Below are 26,080 nucleotides of genomic sequence, written 5' to 3' on the forward strand. Positions count from 1 at the left end.
CTATTTTTGGGTCGTCAAATTAATCCATTTCATATATGTTTGGCAAGTTGGTGGCCATGGTGGAAGGGAAGGAGTGGGCACATGACTCCGATATTGCAAAACCTCTTCTATTATTCGGATCCTGGTGGCGTGATTTATTGCAAGCAAACATCTGTTGGTTCTAGCTATAAGTGACAACCTCCTCGTGCACCACACCTTTGACGACCGACCTTCTGGTGTTGGATCATGCCCATCAATGAGATGACCTAGATCCAAAAGTGGTAGTGGAAGAGGACAACAAGCTCGACTATAGCTTCACCACCAATTCCCCTAGTCTCGATATATATATTTCACCTCGGCTCATCGGCATGGTCTATGTTTAGCATGTCTGAAAAAGTGATGTGCCACTTGAGGGATATCCATATTCATCCTTTGTTTACAAAGTTCACCCTATGTCCCTGCCCTTAGACGAGTGGGACGTGGGAATCAATTGACATCATAATATGATCAGATAATTGAAAACCACTCTTCCTTTGTTGAGTAGGGAGAAACAACAAATACTCACACTCAGAGTTCCGTTCACCAACGAGACTAGTTTGAAGTTTGGACATATCACTCGAGTTGGACAAAGAAACGACATTATAGAGTAAATGGACAAACCCTTTTAGCCACATAATCAACTTAATGGGAACTGTTTATGTTGGCTAATACATCTCATAGACATTTCCCAACAAAAAAATGGTGTGTGAGGCTATTGGTCCATTGGTCTTGTAGAAGTTAACATGTATGTATCTCATGTGTCAATATATTCCACTAATGAAATTATGATCCTACAATATTATCTTGTTTGCATCCACGATGACGTAAATAATTACTATTGCAAGCAACAAATATTACGAAACAATTATTTACCATGAGTTGTCACAACTTACCTTTTTTTTGTTCCAATGTGCATCTCCAATTCTCCATCACTACTTTTAACAAATATTTTGAAACAAATGCAGAATATCATCTAACATCACCATGTTTTTTTTTCATGACAATAGCATTACCATAGCTTTTGATTGAAATAAAAAGCGATGGTACACATACAAAACAAAATGGTACGAGATTAACACAAAAGAAGGGAAAAGAAATAAAAGCCCCAAAACAAGAAATAAATGCCCAAGCCTCGGTTCGAATCTTAGAAACATGAAGCCAAAATATGCTGGAAGTTGAAACAAATATACATACACGTAAAATATACAACCCAACACCAAATTTGGAAAAACGAAGAAGGGAAAAGCCTCAAGAATCTGTTGAATGTGAAGCAAAATGTAATGGAATTAAAAAAATGACTTCTGGAAATTATGCATACACATACAAAACCAAATGATACGAAATTTGCAGGAAAAAAGAAAAAAAGACATAAATGCCCAGGCCTATATTCGAATGTTAGAAACGTGAAGCAGAATGTGGTGGGAGTTAAAAGACAAACCAACACAAAATCTGAAAAAATATGCTGGGAGTTAAAAGCAAACCAACACAAAAATAAAAGGTAAAAAAATTAATGTCTGAGCCATGTTCGAACTGGGGACCTTTAGTGTGTGAGACTAACGTGATAACCAACTACACCACCCAGACGGATGATTTCACCTATTTCCTGAAAGAGCATTTGTAGGTGCAAATTGAAAAAAAAGAGTTAAAAATGTCTGAGCCCAGGTTCGAACTGGGGACCTTTAGTGTGTGAGACTAACGTGATAACCAACTACACCACCCAGACAGCTTGGTTTAAATCTTCGTCAAGGCTTTATATTATCTCTGGCTTATTTACTGTCCTTCTGAAGAAGACGGCAGCGCGAATTTTGGTCCCACCCTGTGGCGAGCCATGGAATATGCCGTGGCATATTGTGGCTCTCCTTTCACGGTTTCACCTCTATAGTGTGCCTAGAATCCAACGGTTGACGAAACACCAGCAGTAAATTCCTTCACGCAGAGCAGACGTGTTCCTCGTGAGTAATCACAGAGTGCAGCTCAGACCGGGGTAATCACCGTGCACCTTCTAACAAGAGCGCCCTCTCATTCTCATCGCAACACCGCGATTTAAATAGAAAAAAGAGCAGCAGCGTCGAAATTTTGGAGCAAGATACCCGTAATGACCTCTCGGTGATTTTGTGACGATTTTGGTTCAATTTTTCGTTAGTTAATTAATTATAACTGAAGGATTCCACAAATCGTCTGCCATCCTTTCCCCAGAAAAGATTTAAAAAAAACCCGGAGGAATCAGCCCAAGAACACTCCAGCGGAAGATGGATATAGATATACGAAAACTGGGATCCAATTCCTTGGAATTCGAATCAAAACCAAATCAAACCAAACTGATCCAAATCAAATCAAATTCCCCACGGATCGCGCATTCAATCGGGCGATAACAATAATAAATAAATACTACATAAACAAGAGGCGCGCGTAAAGCAGGGGTCGTCAAGCGCACGACGAAACGCGACGGCACGCCATCGGCACGACATTTTCAAACCCGCTCGCTCGCTCGCTGCCCTTTTTCCCTTGGGGCGTCCACGGTCGGGTTGGTGTACCTAGCGGCACGGCCCCACGGAGAAATGACCGCCCTGCCCCCGGCGCGCTTATCCGCTCGCCCCGCCCCCGGCCACCAGCCCCGCCGGCTCCACCCGTAATTCGCCCCGCCGTCCGAGGGCAGAAACGTCATTCCCCCGCCCGTCGCCCCCGATTCGCACTGCCGCGTCGCCATATCTTCTCCCCCGTTTTTTTCCTCCTACTCCTCAGCTCTCCCGTTCGTTTCCCCACCTCGCCAAGTTTATCGTTCCTTCCCACCCAAGCCTCGCCCGCCCGCCCGCCAGCGATCCCCGGACGGGAGAGAGCCTCCGCCGCGGCCCCGCCGTTAATGCCGCCGCCGATCATGGTGAGTTCCTCCCCGCATCCCCGGCCGTACTCTAATGCGATTTACAAGGCCCCGCCGCGCGTTCCTTCGTCCCTAATAATCGTCCGAGGCGAATTGAATTCCCAGCGGGCGGGCGCGCGGATTTTTTCCAGGGGATTCCGCCGCGATTCCTCGCAGCCAAAGCGCCGCGCCAGTGCAGGTTGCGTTCCCGTTTGATTCGATTAGTCGCTGCCGCCGTTCAGATCGGTTTTTCGGCGGGGTTGGGGATGATTTTATTTTCCCCTTCTGGTCGCAACCGTGGCGGTGACGTGCGCGAATGGAGGAATGTGGTGTCCGCTCCACAGCTTTTCCGTTGCGATCTCGGGGCGTTCAATCGCCGTGATCTGCGGGTTTGTTAGAGTTTTGCCTCGTTTGAGGCGGCCTTCGGTTTGGGGGATTTCGTTGCGATTCAACCGATTCCGGCGCGAATTGCGGAGGGGCCAACATCTCTCCGCGTCTGCCTCATCCTTCCGCGGCTCTGCCTGTTTTGAATGTGCTGGTTGGTACCTAATTTGTAGCCTTCTCATCGAATCTTCCAGAGTAGATCTCCGGCCCCCTGCGCCAGAGACGACTGTTCATGCCGTGCGCCTTAGATTTGTAGTATACTTCCCTTCGCGCGAAGTCATCTCCGCCTTTATTTATTTTGATTTGGTGATTGAGTGCGTGGTTTGATTTGTTTTTCGAGGATCCGTTCCGATTCACTTTTGTCCGATAGTGTGGCCACTGTTCCATCCTTTATTTGCTGCGTCCATCACGTGTTTGTTTCTTGCTTCAGTCGGTTGGGAAATGGTTAGTCGCTTCTGTCGAGTCTGTTGACGATTGATTGATTGATTGATATCAAACACAGAAACTCTGTTGGCTCGAAAAAGGATAAGCAACCCTATTTCCACGGCATGGTACAACCTATTATTTGTGCGCTAGATTTACTTTACTTTCTTGGTTAGTTGGCTGCATCCGCTCATACATGGCTGCAATGTTGTCTACAGTCTTGACAATCAGATACTGAGGCAAAAGCTCTTGTACCTTTTACAGATTTTCCGATGAACATGCTGGGGGGATCTGAAGATGGCTTCAGCGTGTCCACACCGATGCATTGGATAATGCGTTGCTGAGTTTTACTGAAGCTGCAACAAGCATGTCAGTTGTGCAAATAATGATGCATAACCATTCATGCTCTGACACCCCCGTCTGGACCTTTCTTCTTCTTATGCAACCCTGTACGAATGAGCCTACTGCCGTCATGAGCTTCAAAGGTGGTGCGGGTTCTAAGGTGCTCGGTTTTATTACTGTTCAGTGATTCCTGCTGAAGCCTCTGTCAGTGAAGTTAACGACCATGGAAAGGTGAGCAGTAATTATTTATGTTTGTCCGTTATATATTTTCTGGTGCATGAACTAGGTTTTGATGAGGCTTCCCAATTTTTGCATGCAGGTATAAAGTAATAAGGGAGATTGGTGACGGGACTTGTGGAAACGTTTTTAGGGCTTACAATATAGAAACAAATGAAATTGTAAGTTCAAGCTTGTCAAGACACTCTGGTCTTTTGGAGTAACTTGTATGCTTTCACCATATTATATTAGTCTTGTTTCACTTCTCTTTATTTAGATTGTAACTTTTATGCTTTCAACCATCAGAGATTAGCAATTTTAATTATTTTTATTACATTCAGGTTGCTGTTAAAAAGATGAAGAGAAAGTTTTACCACTGGGAAGAGTGCATCAGTCTGCGAGAAGTAAAGGTAATATTTTTCAGTAATGGGTATATATCATCGTATCTCATCAAACAGGCACTATTTTCCATTTGGTATTAATGGAGAACCATCCTTGTGCAGGCCCTCCAGAAACTAAATCACCCTAACATAGTGCAATTGAAGGAGGTGACGATGGAAAATCACGAGTTGTTCTTCATTTTTGAACACATGGTATTACATTATTCTTGGCATCTATTTTACTGTTTAACTCACCGAGGCAAAATATTAATAGCAATTCCTGCCTGCACTCTGCTATGTTCTTCTAGATGTTTGCACCAACTTTTGTGACTACATGTATCTCAGGGATAATCACTAGCCTTGTAGTGTGTATGCTCGTTGGCATGACATTAGATTAGTTAAGGATGTTATTCACTGGTTGGATCGTAAATGTCACTGTATTTACTTGGGTTCACATTTCTTAATTTTTCTGTGAGAAATTCATCTTATGTCGGTTGGAGCCGTCTGAGTTTTTAAACTTCCTTTCCTCTCTTATACTTCTATACTACTCAAATGTAACTGATTTCTCCCTTCCAGGACTGTAATTTATATGATGTTATAAGAGAAAGGAGTGCTCCTTTCTCTGAAGAAGAGATACGGAAGTTTATGCTCCAAATACTGCAAGGCCTTGTGTACATGCATAATAATGGATATTTTCATCGTGACCTGAAACCTGGTATTTGGTGGACTATGTTCTGTTTGAATGATGCCGCCACTGTACCAGTAAAATGACTGTAATCTAAGGGGAATTCTTTTCTTTCAGAAAATCTTCTCGTGTCAAATGGTATTGTTAAAATTGCCGACTTTGGGTTGGCAAGAGAAGTATGTTCCACTCCTCCTTACACAGATTATGTCTCTACCAGATGGTGAGTTTCTTGTATGAAAAGGCCATGTTACTCTGTTGGCTTTGCACCTAAACCTTACCTGTTATTTTCAAGGTACCGGGCTCCAGAGGTGCTGCTGCAAGCTTCAGCTTACACGCCTTCTATAGGTGATTATTCTGTCCTTGATTTAAGTTCCTATGCATAAAAAGGATTCTGTTTAATGTTTATACTGTAGATTATTTTCATTAATTTCCACTTACTGCTTATATTTTTTTGATTCTTTTTCACTTTCTAATTGTCTAACACATAGTAAATTCCATCTAACATGAGAAATAAATGACACCTTGTCATATTTCTGCATATGAAATCATTTGTTCGTTTAATCTTCTTGTGTCATACTGTCATTATAGATTCCCCTTATGAGCCTTTACGCCTGAATGATATCATCATTTAATAAATAAATGTGCTCTTTCACAGACATGTGGGCCATTGGTGCAATTCTGGCTGAGCTTTTTACACTGTCTCCACTTTTTCCTGGTGAAACGTATGTATTGACCTCTACTTTCATAAGCACAAATATAGACATGATTACTTCTACTACTCCTTACATTATGATGATCTGCATTGCTTCTATCCTTCTAATAAATATTTTTTATCAGTGAGACAGATCAGCTATTCAAGATTTGCGCTGTGCTTGGGACCCCAGATCACTCTCTCTGGCCAGAGGGAATGAACCTGCCTCGTTCAAGTAGCTTCCAGTTTTTTCAGGTGAAACTAGTTCTGTCTACATTCATTGGATGGAATTCTTTTGTGGCACTAATATTTTTCATCTGTTCCAAAGATTCCGCCAAGAAATCTGTGGGAGCTTATTCCTAATGCTTCCCTGGAAGCTTTAGACTTGATCAAGGTACAGCAATGAAATCATCTTTTTTTGTTTTTGTTTGGTCTTGGAGCAAAGTTGTCCTTTGCATGTGTAAACTTGTAAGTAGATGACCCCAGTCGATGTCTATTCATTCTACTTACACCTGGCATATAAGTATCAGTACTAAGACTTCTGTCAAGATGATTCTCTGTAAACTATATTGCACTGTTACGTAGATTGTGATAGCTAGGAGTTTGAATGCTGTGATTAATCCAGCTTTTGTCCTTGATGTTATCTATGTGGTAATAATTTTCCTTATTAACATGCTACTCTTTTCTCGTCGTTTTAATAGCAACTTTGCTCCTGGGATCCACGGAGAAGGCCAACTGCTGAGCAAGCACTACAGCATCCATTCTTTAATGTAATTATTTCCACATTGAGTTGTCTACGGGTACTTTGCTTTGCTTTTCTCTGTACCTTAGACTTTTGAGTGGTCTAGGTGCGCAAGTGGGTACAAAGACCTCTCCATGATGCTTCCTACTCAAAGATGAATGAGCCTAGTGAGTTCTCTAAGCACAATTCATTTGCTAGGAAGTTGATATGAAAATCTAATACATTAAGGATTTTCTGATCGAGCTCTCGCTTCCTTTTGTAGGAGCAACACCACCAAGGTTGGAACTGGACCTTTGGGGTTTCGGTACAGAATCTGATGACCTTGATCTAACTCTCAGCCTAAAGCCAAGTTCTGTATCAGGTGCCAAAATATTTCACCCCTCTTGAATTCCTCTGGTTATTATCTTGTGTGTACCATTGTCCAAAAACAGTAATCGATCACATTGAACCTGCACATGGAACTCGGAAGGATATGATGATTACTCGCTTCGGATTTCGCAAAACGGGAATAGATATATTATGCTAGACTAACTAATGTTCTGAGAGGGCTGTGAATATGTTCAGTTAACAATGCCGTGAGATAAACAAATTGATGTTGAAACAGCTTAAACACATTCATGTGACAGCAATTTTGTTTTCCTGTGACTTGTGTTTTATACTGTTTTCTTTCCTTGTAGATCTTGGTAAGCGTGTTCCAGAACGGAGAGAAGAGGTGAGAGTTACTCTTTGTGATATGGAGTTACATATCCACGTGTAAATCGAGTGTTTATGCTAAAGTTTGTTATCCTAACACGCAGCAAAATCTACTATACCCTGGTTATGGGAATCCTCCTGTTCAGCCAGGTACACCATTTTCCTCTGTTTTTGAATCTTGATATGGAACCACTGCACACAAATAAAAAGTGTAAACAATGTGAAGATGATTTTTTTTTTCTAGGACACAACCAGCAAATTCAATAACTCATCTGTTTGATTTCCCAATATCAGAAAGCACCAAAGCCATATATACTTCACTAATCAAACTTCCTTGAAATGTTTAGATGCTTTGTAATCATTGATACGATAGAATCAATCATGGTTCCGTGTTGCTCAGACTTGGGTTGTTGTTTGTGAAACAGGGCTGTGGCCACTCATGTCATCATCGCACCGCCCGTTGGGGGAAGCCCCGGTCATGCCATCCTGGCAACAGGCGTACATGCTTGACAGGTAAGCAGCTCACATATCTAAATCCACAATTGCGTCCCAAATCCAGACCAGATTCCAAGCCCACTCCACTCATGATTGCTTCCGTTCTTTGGTGCTTTGCGCAGCCATGCCACCACGCTGCCAGCTGCTGCGGGGGGAGGAGGATTCCCTGGCTCTTCTCCGTTCGGGCTGTTCCCTCTGCAGCCCAACCTCATGGAGAACCGGTCGCTGGCGCCGGCGCCCATCCGGCAGGTCAATTTCTTCTGACCGACGACTGAACAGCAGCAGATGATCATCATCATCATCAATCACCCAGCGTGCGTGGTGCGTGGTGCGTGGAGTTATTTTTTATACGAGTGCTAGACTCGGACAATAAGCCGCCGTGGCGGCAGCAGCAGCGGCAGACAGCAACAAAAATGTACATACATATTCGTAGTAGTAGGTTTCACAGCATCGTGTTTGAGATTCTGTTAACTCTGTACATACAAACAGTTTTGTACGAATCATGGGTTTTTTCTTGATATATATTTATAATATCGACGAGCGAGTGATGAAAGATTAAGTCAGATGGGCAGAGCCGGATACGCATGTGATTCTGTGATTACTGCATTTATTGATTGACGATATCTTGTTGCATGTTCTCTTGTGATCTTGTTTCTGATGTCGTGGTGGCGTATCAGGAGCTCGTGATACGCCACCACGGCACCATTGAAGTGGAAGCGGCACGGAGTAATAAAGAAGGCTAGGCGCATTGAAGTGAAGTGACGACGTAGTACGAGAGGGTGTAGGCGTGCAGGGCGTGGGCGCCTGGCTGCCGGACGTGACGGCGGAAAGAAAGGAGAGAGCATAGTATTGCAGAGGAGTAAAGGTTGGCTCTGACACTGATGTAGTGTAGCCTCAAGGGGCAGGGCCGGAGGTTGCGTGGCGGTGCGGCCGTTTTCGTCGTTGCTTTCTTTCTTGTTCCGCCCTGCACTGCTCCTGTGGGCTCCGATCACACCTCACTCACCACTCCTCATTCTGCTTTCAAAACAATACTAGTACGAAATTTCGGGGGTCAACGAAAATTTGACAGCCACAATTTAAAACCTCACTCACCACTCCTCATTCTGCTTTCAAAACAATACTAGTACAAGATTTCGGGGGTGAGCGAAGATTTGACAGCCACAATTTAGGTGTTTTGTTTTTGCTACACTTTATTGCCTCTTTGATCCATTTATCATACTATCTCCGTCCCGGTGTATAAGTCATTCGTATAGTTTTAGGTCGACAATTTAACTATCTAAATATGCATCATATTTGACAAAAAATATATATTTAGAAAATACATCCGTATAGAAATCTAGTGATATAATTTTCATGACATATAACATATATTTAATTCATCAAATTGGTGACCTATAACTACGCGAATGACTTATACACCGGGACGAAGGGAGTAGAGTTAATTTTTTGTCAACTTTTATCAAAGTTTGACGTTTAATTTTTCGGTCACACTTTAATGGCTTGCTACACTTTGACTTGATAAAATTAGTCTCTAACCAGACAGACCTTGGGTTTTGGCCTTTTAAAGTAGATTAGCTGGATTTGACCATGTTTTCGAAAAAAATTGGGATCTCACCTTTTTGCCTATCATCGGTGGGTCTGGCGGTGGTCCAACACACCCTACCAAACGACACATTACGTTCGTCAGGTAGCGTTCACGTGGAAAAGGGCCTACCGCTGGACATCGTGGCGGTAGGGTGCCTACACCTACCGGCAAGGACACTCATGGTAGGCTCCTGAGGGGGATAAGGTTGTGGGGGTGAAATGGGTGGGCCCCCATCCACCCATTCACCCCAATCATGTTCTTTCCGAGCCAAGCCCCTCTCCCCCCAACACTCACTAGATCCCACTCATTTGCTTGAGATTTAACCGGTGGATCCGAAGCATTTTCATCACCCAAGGTACCTCTACCACTCCCCCTCTTTTTGGTTTGTTGAAATCATCTATTTTGGTTTGTTTGCTCACTTCCTTGCAAACCATAGCTCTTGCTCAATTTAAGACGAAATTAATGAATATGATACATCTAGGGTTATGTTTGTGATTTGCATATTTATTGTGTGTCTACCATTGTTGGGGTACCTAGATCTACTGTTGGGATTAGTGGTCATGTTAGGGGTTAGGGGTTAGGATTAGTGTTAGGGTTAAGGTTATGACTATGTGTTTTCTTGATTGAATGCAATGGATAGAAATTATTTGTCCAAGGTGTGCATAATGTATGTTGTTGATCCATTTGAATTGGTCGGCCTATCGATGACTTGATTGTTTCCATTGTTCTTAGATTGATAGGCTCATAAATGTTCATTCTTTGGACAAGACAACATTAATGAATGGAAATGAGATGAAGGGGAAGAGGCTATGGTTTTTGACACAAGTCCAAGCTTTGACGATCTTGTAGTGTAAGTGACAAGTGTCTTACATTGGAATGACCCAATAGCCAAGGTTAAGCTTATTGGGAGGTATGCCACTTGATTGGGATTAAAATCACAATTAAAGAGAATGCCCATCACCTCTCAATGGCATTGGAATGTATACAAGGAAAAACTAGACGCATCACAAGACAAGTCACTTGAAATATTTGCCACAAAGGTTGATGCTCCTCCACTCCAAATTGATTTGAACCGCAATGTATTCTCCCCAATACATGATGGTAGTGCCGAGGTGTATGTCCCTAATTCTTCTAGCCAACCACCAAGTAGCCAACCAAATGAAGAGGAGATCAATGCTAGAGCCATAGTACTTCAAGATGATGGTATTCCTCATGTTCAAGAAGATGCGAGTGGTCATGTTGATAATGATGCTATTGTTGCGCAAGAGCATGCTTATGCGGAAGATGACGAGATTCGTTACGATCCCATTGGTAACATGGATGTCATTGTGTACCAACAAAACATGGACCGTACCCTTCCTTATAACCGTATGTGTGGGTATGGCTTGGATGATGAGGGTCCGAAGGAAGAATTGCATGAGGATGGATTCACGATGCAAAAAAAATCAAATCTTCAAGAAGGTGACCGACAAGGAAAGATGTGCCTAATTGTTTAGCGATGTTAGTCTTGTGGACAAGGACGTTGTTGATGGTGGCATGAGATTGGGGTTATTTGAGACAATACCAAGCCCGAAAGTTGGTGATCCTAGGCCAAGCGATGAGGATGAGAAGACTCATTTGAAGAAAGGCATCAAGTTTGGTTCTTTGGAAGAGTTCAAGATATGGTTGAGTGACTATGCCAATAGGAATAATATGCCATTTTTTGTTGCTCATTCCAACCAATATATGCGCTACACCATCAAATGCTACACAGAAGGTTGTCGTTGGAAGTTCTGTGGAAGAAAAATTGACGAAACCGGGCAATGTGTGTTGAAGAGTTGTGTTGCCACTCACACGTGCATACCGTTAGACAAGGCCGACCGAATCAAGTGACATCGTCAACTTACGTCTGAGTTTCTAGGCTACAAATTTTTGAATGAGATATCACATGATCCAACCGTGAAGGTGAAGTTTCTCATGAGTTCGGTGGAAGAACGATTCGGGTACCCAGTCAAGTATGGGAAGGCATGGATAGCCAAGGAAAACGCTATGAGGATGTTGCATGGTGATTGTGAGCCCGCATATAACATTCTTCCAAAGATGTTGGGAGCCATTGCTCATGGGAACCCGGGCATGCGCCATCGGGTCGAGTCAATTGACGGAGTGTTTCGTCGTGCCTTATGGAGCTTTGGCCAATGCATCGAGGCATTTACGCATTGTCGCCCAGTCTTATCTATAGATGGTACATTCTTGATCAGCAAATACAAGGGCGCATTGATGGTGGCAATGTCCCACTCGTCAAATGATGACATGTTACCCGTGACATTTTCCTTGGTGCCTTCCGAGCATGATGGCAACTTGGAGTGGTTCATGGACCATGTGAGGACAAAGGTGATTGCCAAGAGAGAGGTATGCATTATATCGGATCACCATCATGGGATTCTCAAAGCAATAGACATTGATATCCCAGGTATTCTAAAGCTTCAACACCATTGGTGCATGAGACACTTTGCGGCAAACTTTTACCGGGAATGCAAGAGCAAGGAGTTTGCAAAGACCTTACCCATGTTTGTGTGGCATTCAACACCGACACACTCAAAAGCCGATATGACAAACTCCTCAAGGCATTGGAAAAAACAAAGGTGGGAAATAATTCTTGACAAGGCATCTTCGGGAGAAGCATAAGTGGTCACACGCTTATGACAAAGGAGGTATGAGATATGGGGACATGACAAGCAACATGGTGGAATGCTTTGACAATGTGCTCAAGGGTGTCCATTCTTTACCGGTGACCACAATAGTGAAATACAGTTTCTTCAAGCTTAGTGAGTACTTCCTAAGGCATTCCCAAATCACCGCCAAGTGGATTGCCGAAAAGATGGACTATGCATTGAAGGTTCAAGATTGGTTGTTGCATCAAGCGCACAAGTATTCCCATCAACAAATCATTAAATTCAATTAAAAATAAATTATCTATCGAATCAATGAGTCGGGTGGGACAGCAAGGGACGATGTGACTTATGGTGGAGTTGCATGTGAGGTGCACCTAAAAAACCGGTGGTGCTAGTGTGTGAGGTCGCACAAGTATCATTGTCCTTGCTCGCACGAGCGAGAAACTTGCCTGTATCTGATGGTAGAATCGTGCGGTTGCAAGAGTTCACATCAGAACAAATGAGGTTTTCGTGGGCACCTTGTTTTAATTATTTTCTCGATCCATCATAGTGGCCTGAGTATGATAGCCCACATATCGTGCCAGATCCCGCACTCATGGTGCCTAAAAAGGGAAGCAGAAGAAAGAAGAGGTTCAGGAGTGGCATGGATGTTCTAGCTGGATACACATGAATGAGACAATTTGGTAGTAGTCATTTCATGGAGGCACCGGACACCAACAATTATGGAGAATGCAACGACCTGGGACACAATGTTAGAAGATGCATGAAAAGGACAAGAACCAACACAAGCACTAGTCAAACTGGTGGCGGTAGAGGTGCTTCCGCTGGCACACGAAGAGGTAGAAGTGTTGGCGTTGGCTGTGGCGGACAGATTAGTCTTAGAGGTGGTCGTGGAGGACGGACAAGAGGCGGTGGTTGTGGATCCGGTGGTACTGGGACATGAAGATAGATAGAGGAAGGCCTATTGACGTTTTACTTAATCTGACTAGGTGACATAAAATTAGAGGTACTTGTTGTGTTGTTAAATTTGTTGATACATTTTGTGTTGTTAAATTCGTTGATACATGTTGTTTTATTCCCTCTAAACACATTTATTTATTTCACTAACATCCATTTCTGTTTTGTGGGCATGTATTCATCTGGTTCCATCACGAGGCCGCTGTGAGCTAACCGAGAGGACATGCCGAACAAGTGACGGGAAGCAACTTTGGACAAGAATAAGGAGAAAAATGTGAAAATTTCAACATGTTGGTGTGGAGATGTTTTCAACGTAAAGGTGTCTATCAACCGTAAGAAGTCATGGATGAAACGGAGGAGGTTCTTTTTGTGTCCCAACTACGCACATGATCGTGCACGTCCAAGTAATGCTTCTGATCTCCCACCCGCAAAATACTAGATCCTTCATTCAACATAATATGGTCATCATGTTATGAACACTTATTTTGTGTTCAATGTAGTTACCGCCTCCTCTGTGCAAGTACTTCAAATGGATGGATCATGAACTGCCAGAAGACGTTCAAAAGGGTCAATATAAAGATTGTCTTAGGGAGCAACGTTTGTTTGAAGAATCGTTGCAATGAGCTGAAGAAGAGGAACGTCATGAGAAGAAGTGAAAGCAGCGAAATAAGCATGAGGAGTAGAGGGCATGCAACGAGAAGGTTGCTCGTGAAGAAGAGAGGGCTAGAAAACTTGCAAGGGATAGCGAAGCGCGAGAGGAGGATGAGGCACATGACAAGAAAGGGAAGTAGCCTTGTGTTACCCAATAGATTTGTGACATGAAATTGTGGCATGTTGAATTTGTGGTCTTCGAACCATGTCCTTGAATTAATTTTTGCTCTACTTTTGAACTAATTTATGTTATGTCTTCGTACAATCTTGAATGAATTTGAGACTATCAATATGTGTTATGTAGAAATTTGTCATCTGAACATAGTCTTTGTGAAATCTGTGCTATGAACAACAAAAAAACACAACATTACTTTGTTTTTGATACCTACCACCAAGGACATCGGCGGTAGGGTGGCCAAGCCTACCACCAGGGATCCCGGCAATAGGGCTCGTAGATTGAGCGCAACCTCTCTCGAATCGTTAATGTTTGTCTTTTACAGTAGGGTCGGGCACACTAGCGTCGGTTCCTTGGCGGTAAGGTCTGGGGGATTTGGAACGACTTATTTTCGGTACTGTAACGAGAAATGTGTGTGTTTTATGGTAGGGTCACACACCCTACCACGAGTTTTTAGTCGGCTGTTTTTTTGGTACTGTAACGGGAAATGTCATTTTTTAGTGTAGGTTTGGACACCCTACCGCCAAGGACCTTGGTGGTAGGGTTTTGCACTTTGTTTTTAGGGACATTTACATTTTCCCCCTAACATCGCCCCGACCTCATCTTTACCCCTAAAATAAAACGGTGCTCAACTATACCCCTCTTCCGTCTATGACGCTAATGAAAATACCCCTTCGTACCCTTTCCGTCTGGTCAAAGTGCTTTGACCACGTTAGGTGGTTATTCTGGACATCTTTGCCCCTTCCTTCTTACATGTGGGTGTTGGAATTATGCCCTAGAGGCAATAATAAATGTATAGTTATTATTATAATTCCTGTATCAAGATAATAGTTTATTATCCATGCTATAATTGTATTGAATGAAGACTCATTTACATGTGTGGATACATAGACAAAACACCATCCCTAGCATGCCTCTAGTTGGCTAGCCAGTTGATCGATGATAGTCAGTGTCTTCTGATTATGAACAAGGTGTTGTTGCTTGATAACTGGATCACGTCATTGGGAGAATCACGTGATGGACTAGACCCAAACTAATGGACGTAGCATGTTGATCGTGTCATTTTGTTGCTACTGTTTTCTGCGTGTCAAGTATTTATTCCTATGACCATGAGATCATATAACTCACTGACACCGAAGGAATGCTTTGTGTGTATCAAACGTCGCAACGTAACTGGGTGACTATAAAGATACTCTACAGGTATCTCCGAAGGTGTTAGTTGAGTTAGTATGGATCAAGACTGGGATTTGTCACTCCGTGTGACGGAGAGGTATCTCGGGGCCCACTCGGTAATACAACATCACACACAAGCCTTGCAAGCAATGTAACTTAGTGTAAGTTGCGGGATCTTGTATTACGGAACGAGTAAAGAGACTTACCGGTAAACGAGGTTGAAATAGGTATACGGATACTGACGATCGAATCTCGGGCAAGTAACATACCGAAGGACAAAGGGAATGACATACGGGATTATACGAATCCTTGGCACTGAGGTTCAAACGATAAGATCTTCGTAGAATATGTAGGATCCAATATGGGCATCCAGGTCCCGCTGTTGGATATTGACCGAGGAGTCTCTCGGGTCATGTCTACATAGTTCTCGAACCCGCAGGGTCTGCACACTTAAGGTTCGACGTTGTTTTATGCGTATTTGAGTTATATGGTTGGTTACCGAATGTTGTTCGGAGTCCCGGATGAGATCACGGACGTCACGAGGGTTTCCGGAATGGTCCGGAAACGAAAATTGATATATAGGATGACCTCATTTGATTACCGGAAGGTTTTCGGAGTTATCGGGAATGTACCGGGAATGACGAATGGGTTCCGGGAGTTCACCGGAGGGGGGCAACCCACTCCGGGGAAGCCCATAGGTATTTGGGGGGGTCACACCAGCCCTTAGTGGGCTGGTGGGACAGCCCACCAATCCCCTATGCGCCAAGGAAGAAAAAATCAAAGGAAAGAAAAAAAAAGGAAGAAGTGGGAAGGGGGAAGGACTCCCTCCCACCAAACCAAGTAGGACTCGGTTTGGGGGGGGAGAGTCCTCCCCCCTGGCTCGGCTGACCCCTTGGGGATCCCTTGGACCCCAAGGCAAGGTCCCCCTCCCTCCTCCTATATATATGGGGCTTTTAGGGCAGCTTTGAGACGACTTTCTCACGGCTGCCCGACCACATACCTCCATAGTTTTTCCTCTAGATCGTGTTTCTGCGGAGCTCGGGCGGAGCCCTGCTGAGACAAGATCATCACCAACCTCCGGAGCGCCGTCACGCTGCCGGAGAAATCTTCTACCTCTCCGTCTCTCTTGCTGGATCAAGAAGGCCGAGATCATCGTCGAGCTGTACGTGTGCTGAACGCGGAGGTGCCGTCCGTTCGGTACTAGATCGTGGGACTGATCGCGGGATTGTTCGCGGGGCGGATCGAGGGACGTGAGGACGTTCCACTACATCAACCGCGATCTCTTATCGCTTCTGCTGTACGATCTACAAGGGTGCGTAGATCACTCATCCCCTCTCGTAGATGGACATCACCATGATAGGTCTTCGTGCACGTAGGAAAATTTTTGTTTCCCTTGCGACGTTCCCCAACAGTGGCATCATGAGCTAGGTTCATGCGTAGATGTCTTCTCGAGTAGAACACAAAAGGTTTTGTGGGCGGTGATGTGCGTTTTGCTGCCCTCCTTAGTCTTTTCTTGATTCCGCGGTATTGTTGGATTGAAGCGGCTTGGACCGACATTACTCGTACGCTTACGAGAGACTGGTTTCATCGTTACGAGTAACCCCCTTTGCTCAAAGATGACTGGCAAGTGACGGTTTCTCCAACTTTAGTTGAATCGGATTTGACCGAGGAGGTCCTTGGATGAGGTTAAATAGCAACTCATATATCTCCGTTGTGGTGTTTGCGTAAGTAAGATGCGATCCTACTAGATACCCTTGGTCACCACGTAAAACATGCAACAACAAAATTAGAGGACGTCTAACTTGTTTTTGTAGGGTATGATTGTGATGTGATATGGCCAAACGATGTGATGTGATATATTGGATGTATGAGATGATCATGTTGTAATAGAAATATTGACTTGCATGTCGATGGTACGACAACCGGCAGGAGCCATAGGGTTGTCTTTATACTAACATATGTGCTTGCAGATGCGTTTACTATTTTGCTAGGATGTAGCTTTAGTAGTGATAGCATAAGTAGCACGACAACCCCGATGGCGACACGTTGATGGAGATCGTGATGATGGAGATCATGGTGTGGCGCCGGTGACAAGAAGATCGTGCCGGTGCTTTGGTGATGGAGATCAAGAAGCACGTGATGATGGCCATATCATGTCACTTATGAATTGCATGTGATGTTAATCCTTTTATGCACCTTATTTTGCTTAGAACGACGGTAGCATTATGAGGTGATCTCTCACTAAAATTTCAAGACGAAATTGTGTTCTCCCCGACTGTGCACCGTTGCTACAGTTCGTCGTTTCGAGACACCACGTGATGATCGGGTGTGATAGACTCAACGTTCACATACAACGGGTGCAAAAGAGTTGCGCACGCGGAACACTCGGGTTAAGCTTGACGAGCCTAGCATGTGCAGACATGGCCTCGGAACACATGAGACCGAAAGGTCGATCATGAATCATATAGTTGATATGATTAGCATAGGGATGCTTACCACTGAAACTACTCTCGACTCACGTGATGATCGGACTTGGGATAGTGTAAGTGGATCATGAACCACTCAAATGACTAGAGAGATGTACTTTTTGAGTGGGAGTTTAGCATATAATTTGATTAAGTTAAACTCTAGTTATCTTGAACATAGTCTAAGTCCACTTTGAATATATTTGTGTTGTAGATCATGGCTCACGCAAGTGTCATCCTCAATTTTAATACGTTCCTAGAGAAAGCTAAGTTGAAAGATGATGGAAGCAACTTTGTAGACTGGGCTCGTAATCTTAAGCTAATCTTACAAGCTGGAAAGAAGGATTATGTCCTTAATGCTGCGCTAGGAGATGAACCACCCGCTACGGCTGATCAGGATGTTAAGAACGCTTGGTTAGCGCGTAAGGAGGACTACTCAATAGTTCAATGTGCAGTCTTGTATGGCTTAGAACCGGGACTTCAACGTCGCTTTGAGCGTCATGGAGCATTTGAGATGTTCCAGGAGTTGAAGTTTATCTTTCAGAAGAACGCCCGGATCGAGAGGTATGAGACCTCCGATAAATTCTATGCTTGCAAGATGGAGGAAAACTCGTCTGTCAGTGAACATGTGCTCAAAATGTCTGGGTACTCAAACCGTCTGGCTGAACTGGGGATTGAACTCCCGCAAGAAGCTATCACTGACAGAATCCTTCAATCACTGCCGCCAAGCTACAAAGGCTTTGTGTTGAACTACAACATGCAAGGGATGAACAAGTCTCCCGGCGAGTTGTTTGCGATGCTGAAAGTCGCAGAGTCTGAACTCCGTAAAGAGCATCAAGTGTTGATGGTGAGCAAGACCACTAGTTTCAAGAGAAACGGCAAAGGCAAGAAGGGAAATTCGAAGAAGAGCGGCAAGCCTGTTGCCAATCCGTCGAAGAAACCCAAGGCTGGACCTAAGCCTGAAACAGAGTGCTTCTATTGCAAGGGTATGGGTCACTGGAAGCGCAATTGCCCCAAGTATCTGGCAGATAAGAAGGCGGGCAAATAAAAATCAGGTATATTTGATATACATGTTATTGATGTGTACTTAACCAGCTCTCGTAGTAGTGCCTGGGTATTCGATACCGGTTCTGTTGCTCACATTTGCAACTCGAAGCAGGAACTGCGGAATAGACGAAGGCTGGCGAAAGACGAAGTGACGATGCGCGTAGGAAACGGTTCCAAGGTTGATGCAATCGCCGTCGGCACAGTGTCACTTCAACTACCATCGGGATTAGTGATGAACTTAAATCATTGTTATTTAGTGCCTGCGTTGAGCATGAACATTATATCTGGATCTTGTTTATTGCGGGACGGTTACTCTTTTAAGTCTGAGAATAATGGTTGTTCTATTTCTGTGAGTAACATCTTTTATGGTCATGCACCGAATGTGAGAGGATTGTTCATATTGAATCTTGATAGAGATACGCATATACATAACATTGAGACCAAAAGAGTTAGAGTAAACAATGATAGCGCCATATTTTTGTGGCACTGCCGCTTGGGTCATATTGGTGTAAAGCGCATGAAGAAACTCCATGCTGATGGACTTTTGGAGTCACTTGACTTTGATTCACTTGACACGTGCGAACCATGCCTCATGGGCAAGATGACTAAGACTCCGTTCTCCGGAACGATGGAGCGTGCAAGTGACTTGTTGGAAATCATACATACCGATGTGTGTGGTCCAATGAGCGTGGAGGCACGCGGCGGATATCGTTATTTTCTCACCTTCACTGACGATCTAAGTAGATATGGTTATGTCTACTTGATGAAGCACAAGTCTGAAACATTTGAAAAGTTCAAGCAATTTCAGAGTGAAGTGGAAAATCATCGTAACAAGAAGATCAAGTTCCTACGGTCTGATCGTGGGGGTGAATATCTGAGTTTCGAGTTTGGTACTCACTTAAGACAATGTGGAATTATTTCGCAGTTAACACCGCCTGGAACACCACAGCGTAATGGTGTGTCCGAACGTCGTAATCGTACTTTATTAGAAATGGTGCGATCTATGATGTCTCCTACTGATTTGCCGTTATCGTTTTGGGGTTATGCATTAGAAACAACTGCATTCACTTTAAATAGGGCACCATCGAAATCCGTTGAGACGACACCATATGAATTGTGGTATGGCAAAAGGCCAAAGTTGTCGTTTCTTAAAGTTTGGGGATGTGATGCTTATGTCAAAAAGCTTCAGCCTGAAAAGCTGGAACCCAAAGCGGAAAAGTGCGTCTTCATAGGTTACCCGAAAGAGACAGTTGGGTACACCTTCTATCTCAAATCCGAGGGCAAAGTGTTTGTTGCTAAGAACGGAACTTTTCTCGAGAAGGAGTTTCTCTCGAAAGAATTGAGTGGGAGGAAGATAGAACTTGACGAGGTTGTCGAACCTCTCATCCCTCTGGATGGTGGCGCAGGGCAAGGGGAAACCTCTGTCATTGCGACGCCGGTTGAGGAGGAAGTTAATGATGATGATCATGAAACTCCAGTTCAAGTTTCTGTTGAACCACGCAGGTCGACGAGATCACGCGCTGCTCCAGAGTGGTACGGCAATCCCGTCTTGTCAATCATGTTGTTAGACAACAATGAACCTGCAAATTATGAAGAAGCAATGGTGGGCCCAGATTCCAACAAATGGCTAGAAGCCATGAAATCCGAGATAGGATCCATGTATGAGAACAAAGTGTGGACTTTGGAGATACTGCCTGAGGGCCGCAAGGCTATTCAGAAGAAATGGATCTTTAAGAAGAAGACGGACGCTGACGGTAATGTGACCGTTTATAAAGCTCGACTTGTGGCAAAGGGTTTTTCACAAGTTCCAGGAATTGACTACGATGAGACTTTCTCTCCCGTAGCGATGCTTAAGTCCGTCAGAATCATGTTTGCAATAGCTGCATTTTTCGATTATGAAATCTGGCAGATGGATGTCAAAACGGCGTTCCTTAACGGTTTCCTTAAGGAAGAGTTGTATATGATGCAACCCGAAGGTTTTGTCGATCCTAAAAATGCTGACAAGGTGTGCAAGCTCCAGCGATCCATTTATGGACTGGTGCAAGCATCTCGGAGTTGGAACAAACGCTTTGATGAGGTGATCAAAGCATTTGGGTTTATACAAGTGGTTGGAGAATCTTGTATTTACAAGAAAGTGAGTGGGAGCTCTGTGGCGTTTCTAATATTATATGTGGATGACATATTACTGATTGGAAACAACGTAGAGCTTTTGGAGAGCATAAAAGGTTACTTGAATAAAAGTTTCTCTATGAAGGACCTAGGAGAAGCTGCTTACATTCTAGGCATTAAGATCTATAGGGATAGATCAAAACGCGTGATAGGACTTTCACAAAGTACATACCTTGATAAAGTTTTGAAGAGGTTCAAAATGGAACAGTCCAAAAAAGGGTTCTTGCCAGTGTTACAAGGTACGAGATTGAGTAAGACTCAGTGCCCAGCAACTGATGAAGATAGAGAGCATATGCGCTCCGTCCCCTATGCTTCAGCCATAGGCTCTATCATGTATGCGATGTTGTGCACTAGACCGGATGTTAGCCTGGCCATAAGTATGGCAGGCAGGTTCCAGAGTAATCCAGGAGTGGATCACTGGACAGCGGTCAAGAATATCCTAAAGTACCTGAAAAGGACTAAGGAGATGTTTCTCGTATATGGAGGTGACGAAGAGCTCGCCGTAAAAGGTTACGTCGATGCAAGCTTTGACACGGATCCGGACGACTCTAAGTCGCAAACCGGATACGTATTTATTCTTAATGGGGGTGCAGTAAGCTGGTGCAGTTCCAAGCAAAGCGTCGTAGCAGATTCTACATGTGAAGCGGAGTACATGGCTGCCTCGGAGGCGGCTAAGGAGGGTGTCTGGACGAAGCAGTTCATGACGGATCTTGGAGTGGTGCCAAGTGCACTGGATCCAATAACCTTGTTCTGTGACAACACTAGTGCCATTGCCTTAGCAAAGGAACCAAGGTTTCACAAGAAGACCAGACACATCAAACGACGCTTCAACCTCATCCGCGACTACGTCGAGGAGGAGGACGTAAATATATGCAAAGTGCACACGGATCTGAATGTAGCAGACCCGCTGACTAAACCTCTTCCACGGCCAAAACATGATCGACACCAGAACTGTATGGGTGTTAGATTTATTACAATGTAATTCACATGGTGATGTGAGGGCTAGATTATTGACTCTAGTGCAAGTGGGAGACTGTTGGAATTATGCCCTAGAGGCAATAATAAATGTATAGTTATTATTATAATTCCTGTATCAAGATAATAGTTTATTATCCATGCTATAATTGTATTGAATGAAGACTCATTTACATGTGTGGATACATAGACAAAACACCGTCCCTAGCATGCCTCTAGTTGGCTAGCCAGTTGATCGATGATAGTCAGTGTCTTCTGATTATGAACAAGGTGTTGTTGCTTGATAAGTGGATCACGTCATTGGGAGAATCACGTGATGGACTAGACCCAAACTAATGGACGTAGCATGTTGATCGTGTCATTTTGTTGCTACTGTTTTCTGCGTGTCAAGTATTTATTCCTATGACCATGAGATCATATAACTCACTGACACCGGAGGAATGCTTTGTGTGTATCAAACGTCGCAACGTAACTGGGTGACTATAAAGATACTCTACAGGTATCTCCGAAGGTGTTAGTTGAGTTAGTATGGATCAAGACTGGGATTTGTCACTCCGTGTGACGGAGAGGTATCTCGGGGCCCACTCGGTAATACAACATCACACACAAGCCTTGCAAGCAATGTAACTTAGTGTAAGTTGCGGGATCTTGTATTACGGAACGAGTAAAGAGACTTACCAGTAAACGAGGTTGAAATAGGTATACGGATACTGACGATCGAATCTCGGGCAAGTAACATACCGAAGGACAAAGGGAATGACATACGGGATTATACGAATCCTTGGCACTGAGGTTCAAACGATAAGATCTTCGTAGAATATGTAGGATCCAATATGGGCATCCAGGTCCCGCTGTTGGATATTGACCGAGGAGTCTCTCGGGTCATGTCTACATAGTTCTCGAACCCGCAGGGTCTGCACACTTAAGGTTCGACGTTGTTTTATGCGTATTTGAGTTATATGGTTGGTTACCGAATGTTGTTCGGAGTCCCGGATGAGATCACGGACGTCACGAGGGTTTCCGGAATGGTCCGGAAACGAAAATTGATATATAGGATGACCTCATTTGATTACCGGAAGGTTTTCGGAGTTACCGGGAATGTACCGGGAATGACGAATGGGTTCCGGGAGTTCACCGGAGGGGGGCAACCCACTCCGGGGAAGCCCATAGGTATTTGGGGGGGTCACACCAGCCCTTAGTGGGCTGGTGGGACAGCCCACCAATCCCCTATGCGCCAAGGAAGAAAAAATCAAAGGAAAGAAAAAAAAAGGAAGAAGTGGGAAGGGGGAAGGACTCCCTCCCACCAAACCAAGTAGGACTCGGTTTGGGGGGGGAGAGTCCTCCCCCCTGGCTCGGCCGACCCCTTGGGGATCCCTTGGACCCCAAGGCAAGGTCCCCCTCCCTCCTCCTATATATATATGGGGCTTTTAGGGCAGATTTGAGACGACTTTCTCACGGCTGCCCGACCACATACCTCCATAGTTTTTCCTCTAGATCGTGTTTCTGCGGAGCTCGGGCGGAGCCCTGCTGAGACAAGATCATCACCAACCTCCGGAGCGCCGTCACGCTGCCGGAGAACTCTTCTACCTCTCCGTCTCTCTTGCTGGATCAAGAAGGCCGAGATCATCGTCGAGCTGTACGTGTGCTGAACGCGGAGGTGCCGTCCGTTCGGTACTAGATCGTGGGACTGATCGCGGGATTGTTCGCGGGGCGGATCGAGGGACGTGAGGACGTTCCACTACATCAACCGCGATCTCTTATCGCTTCTGCTGTACGGTCTACAAGGGTGCGTAGATCACTCATCCCCTCTCGTAGATGGACATCACCATGATAGGTCTTCGTGCGCGTAGGAAATTTTTTGTTTCCCTTGCGACGTTCCCCAACAGTGGGGCCTGCACGCATCTCTCCAACCCCATCTCATTTCCCCCTTCTCTTCTCTTCTGTTCTCTCTCGCGACACAAACCCTAACCTTAGTTCATCGATTTCCTCTATCGCGGCGGCTCTCGAGGGCGAGCTCGTGGATCCAGATGTGGAAGCGGTGGATCTGATTGCCCCGCTCAATCGTCGGCCTTTAGAAGTGGTAGAAGCGGCGGCGACCAGACAGAATGGCCGTTGTTCATGGTAGCGGCGGGGGCGGCACGACGGTGACTACAAGGGCGGTTCCAAGAGGGTATGTCTTTATGCGCACTCATCATTTGCTTGCATGCGCGCTTGTTTAGGGTAATTTCGTCAAGGGTCCCGTGTTTGTGCTCTGTTCATGAACTTGCTTTTTCTTTCTGAATATTTGCCGTTGGATGGACTCGGCTAGAGCGTTTAATGTGAACTGTAGAATGGAAACAAGTGTGTTAGGCAGTTCTGGTACCAAAGGATCTGGCACAGGGTTTTCTTTCCCATTGGTTGTTGATTGTACATCAACTTTTATCAAGTTTAGAAGTGCTATATGAGAGAAATATCCATGGGGGCTATATGATGTTGTTGAAATTAGGTATTGGGACATGGCAAATACTGCTTGGGTGCTTGTCCAGTGTGATGATGAGCTAGCTATCATGTTTGGAACATATGCAGAAAGTAAGTCAGTAGAGATTGAAATCAATGTAATACAAAGAATGAGAGGAGAGATTGAGAGGGGAACTACTAGATCACAAGCTAATAGTTCTCAAGCTAGGTGCAGCGAGACAAGAGGGAGAGGTAGTTCTGGTAGCAGAGGTAGTTCTAGTGGTAGGAATGCAGGAAATTCAGAGGCTAGTTCAGTACATGAACCAACTGGAGCTGGTCCTAGCAGTAGCAAACAATCAGATGCTGCTCCTATCATAGAAGAGGAAGCTCCTGATGATGTTCCCACCGATGATGAGGATGAAATCTTGCATCCAGAATTTGTAATTGGGAAAGTGCCCAAGGGGAAAGAGGCAATTTCAGAAGATGAAGATTCTATCCCCTCCCTCAATTTGAAGAGTCAGATTCAGATGAGAGAGAGGAGGATTATGACATGGCTTATTCTGAGAGTTCTAATGAGGATAGGGTAGAAGTGCAATTTAACAGAGATGATCCTTCTTTGGCAGAAGGAACTATATTCTCTGATGTGATAGAATGAAGAAATGCACTAGCAACTTTCTCAATCAAGACATAAAGTGAGTTCAAAATTGACAAAAGTGAGCCACATAGATTGACAGTTCACTGTACATATCCAAGGTGTAAGTGGAGTATGCATGCCTCCTTAATGATAAATAGGAGATTATTTCAGGTACTAACAAGAGGAAATAACAATACTAATTGCGTGTTATTTGTTGTTTGGGACCTTGTTGTTTCAGCACATACAACTGTAGAATTTCTATGCTCATTTGTTTGTCTGACTTGCTTGTTAATTGTAAGTGCAGGTGAAAGTTAACATACATCCTCACACATGCCCTAGTGTGACAAGAAGGCAAAGGTTGAGGTCAGCAAAATGCAGATGGGTTGCAGATGCAGTTAAGAACTGGGTGAGAGAAAATTCAAATATTTCTGTGACACAGCTTCAAACTGATCTGAAGAAGTATGGGGTTGAACTGCCATACATGAGAGTTCTCTACGGTAAGCAAATGGCCATTGACAACATATATGGTAAGTGGACTGAAAGTTTTCATTTGCTTTATACATTCAGAGCTGAGGGAGAAGGCATCACGAGGTAGTGTAGTTCACATTGATAAGCACACAGTGGAGTTTGAAAAAAAATGGTCAGAGAAGGTCCAAGGAGTGTTTTAGGAGAGCCTTTGTGTCATTTAAGGCCTGCTGGAAAGGGTTTCTAGATGGGTGTAGGCCATATCTGGCAGTAGATGCGACTGCTCTGAATGGGAGGTATAGAGGACAACTTGTAAGTGCTTGTGCTGTAGATGCAAACAACTGGATCTTTCCAGTTGCTTATGGTGTGCTAGAGGTAGATAGCATAGAGAGTTGGCCATGGTTTTTCCAGCACTTGAAGGACCTCATAGGGCACCCAGAAGGGCTTGTCATACACACTGATGCATGTAAAGGACTTGAATCAGCTGTAGATGATGTGTTTCAAGGAGTAGAGCATAGGGAGTGTATGAGGCACCTTGCTGCTAACTTCTCCAAGAAGTTTTAAGGGGAAATTATTTGATGAGAACTTGTGGCCCTGTTACCTAACTTATACCAGTAAAAAGCATAACTACCATCTGAGCTAGTTGTATAGCAAGCGTGATGTGAAAGAGTATTTATATGAGCATCACACCAAGATATGGGCCAGGGAACTTTTCAATGAGTTCTGCAAGTTAGATTATGTGAACAGTAACCTTGCAGAGTCATTTAATTC

At 44.2% G+C, this 26,080-nt stretch overlaps 1 protein-coding gene and 2 non-coding genes across 3 annotated transcripts; 1 reads left to right on the forward strand and 2 right to left on the reverse strand.

Moving 5' to 3' along the window:
• Positions 1–1,529: 1,529 nt before the first annotated feature.
• TRNAV-CAC lies at positions 1,530–1,602 on the reverse strand. The gene has a single exon. It is a non-coding gene; the product is annotated as a tRNA-Val (tRNA).
• A 65-nt stretch (positions 1,603–1,667) lies between these two features.
• On the reverse strand, positions 1,668–1,741 carry TRNAV-CAC. Its single transcript has one exon. It is a non-coding gene; the product is annotated as a tRNA-Val (tRNA).
• Positions 1,742–2,757: 1,016 nt separating this feature from the next.
• LOC123395078 (cyclin-dependent kinase F-3) lies at positions 2,758–8,489 on the forward strand. Its single transcript, XM_045090010.1, has 18 exons — positions 2,758–2,896; positions 3,947–4,255; positions 4,344–4,422; positions 4,582–4,650; positions 4,744–4,833; positions 5,197–5,335; positions 5,423–5,525; positions 5,598–5,650; positions 5,961–6,027; positions 6,143–6,251; positions 6,325–6,390; positions 6,698–6,766; positions 6,845–6,905; positions 7,001–7,099; positions 7,416–7,450; positions 7,536–7,581; positions 7,857–7,944; positions 8,049–8,489. The coding sequence occupies exons 2-18, from the start codon at positions 4,248–4,250 to the stop codon at positions 8,188–8,190; spliced, it is 1,323 nt and encodes a 440-aa protein (XP_044945945.1). The 5' UTR covers positions 2,758–2,896; positions 3,947–4,247; the 3' UTR covers positions 8,191–8,489.
• Positions 8,490–26,080: the final 17,591 nt, after the last annotated feature.

Source organism: Hordeum vulgare, chromosome 5H (genome assembly GCF_904849725.1).
Source record: "Hordeum vulgare subsp. vulgare chromosome 5H, MorexV3_pseudomolecules_assembly, whole genome shotgun sequence".
In the NCBI taxonomy this organism is placed as follows: Eukaryota; Viridiplantae; Streptophyta; class Magnoliopsida; order Poales; family Poaceae; genus Hordeum; species Hordeum vulgare.

What these genes read in the sequence shown, in the direction of transcription:
- LOC123395078 (XM_045090010.1), top strand. An exon ending in AGCTTACACGCCTTCTATAG is followed by an intron (nt 5,651 to 5,960) that starts GTGATTATTCTG and finishes GCTCTTTCACAG; the next exon opens with ACATGTGGGCCATTGGTGCA. An exon ending in GAATCCTCCTGTTCAGCCAG is followed by an intron (nt 7,582 to 7,856) that starts GTACACCATTTT and finishes TTTGTGAAACAG; the next exon opens with GGCTGTGGCCACTCATGTCA.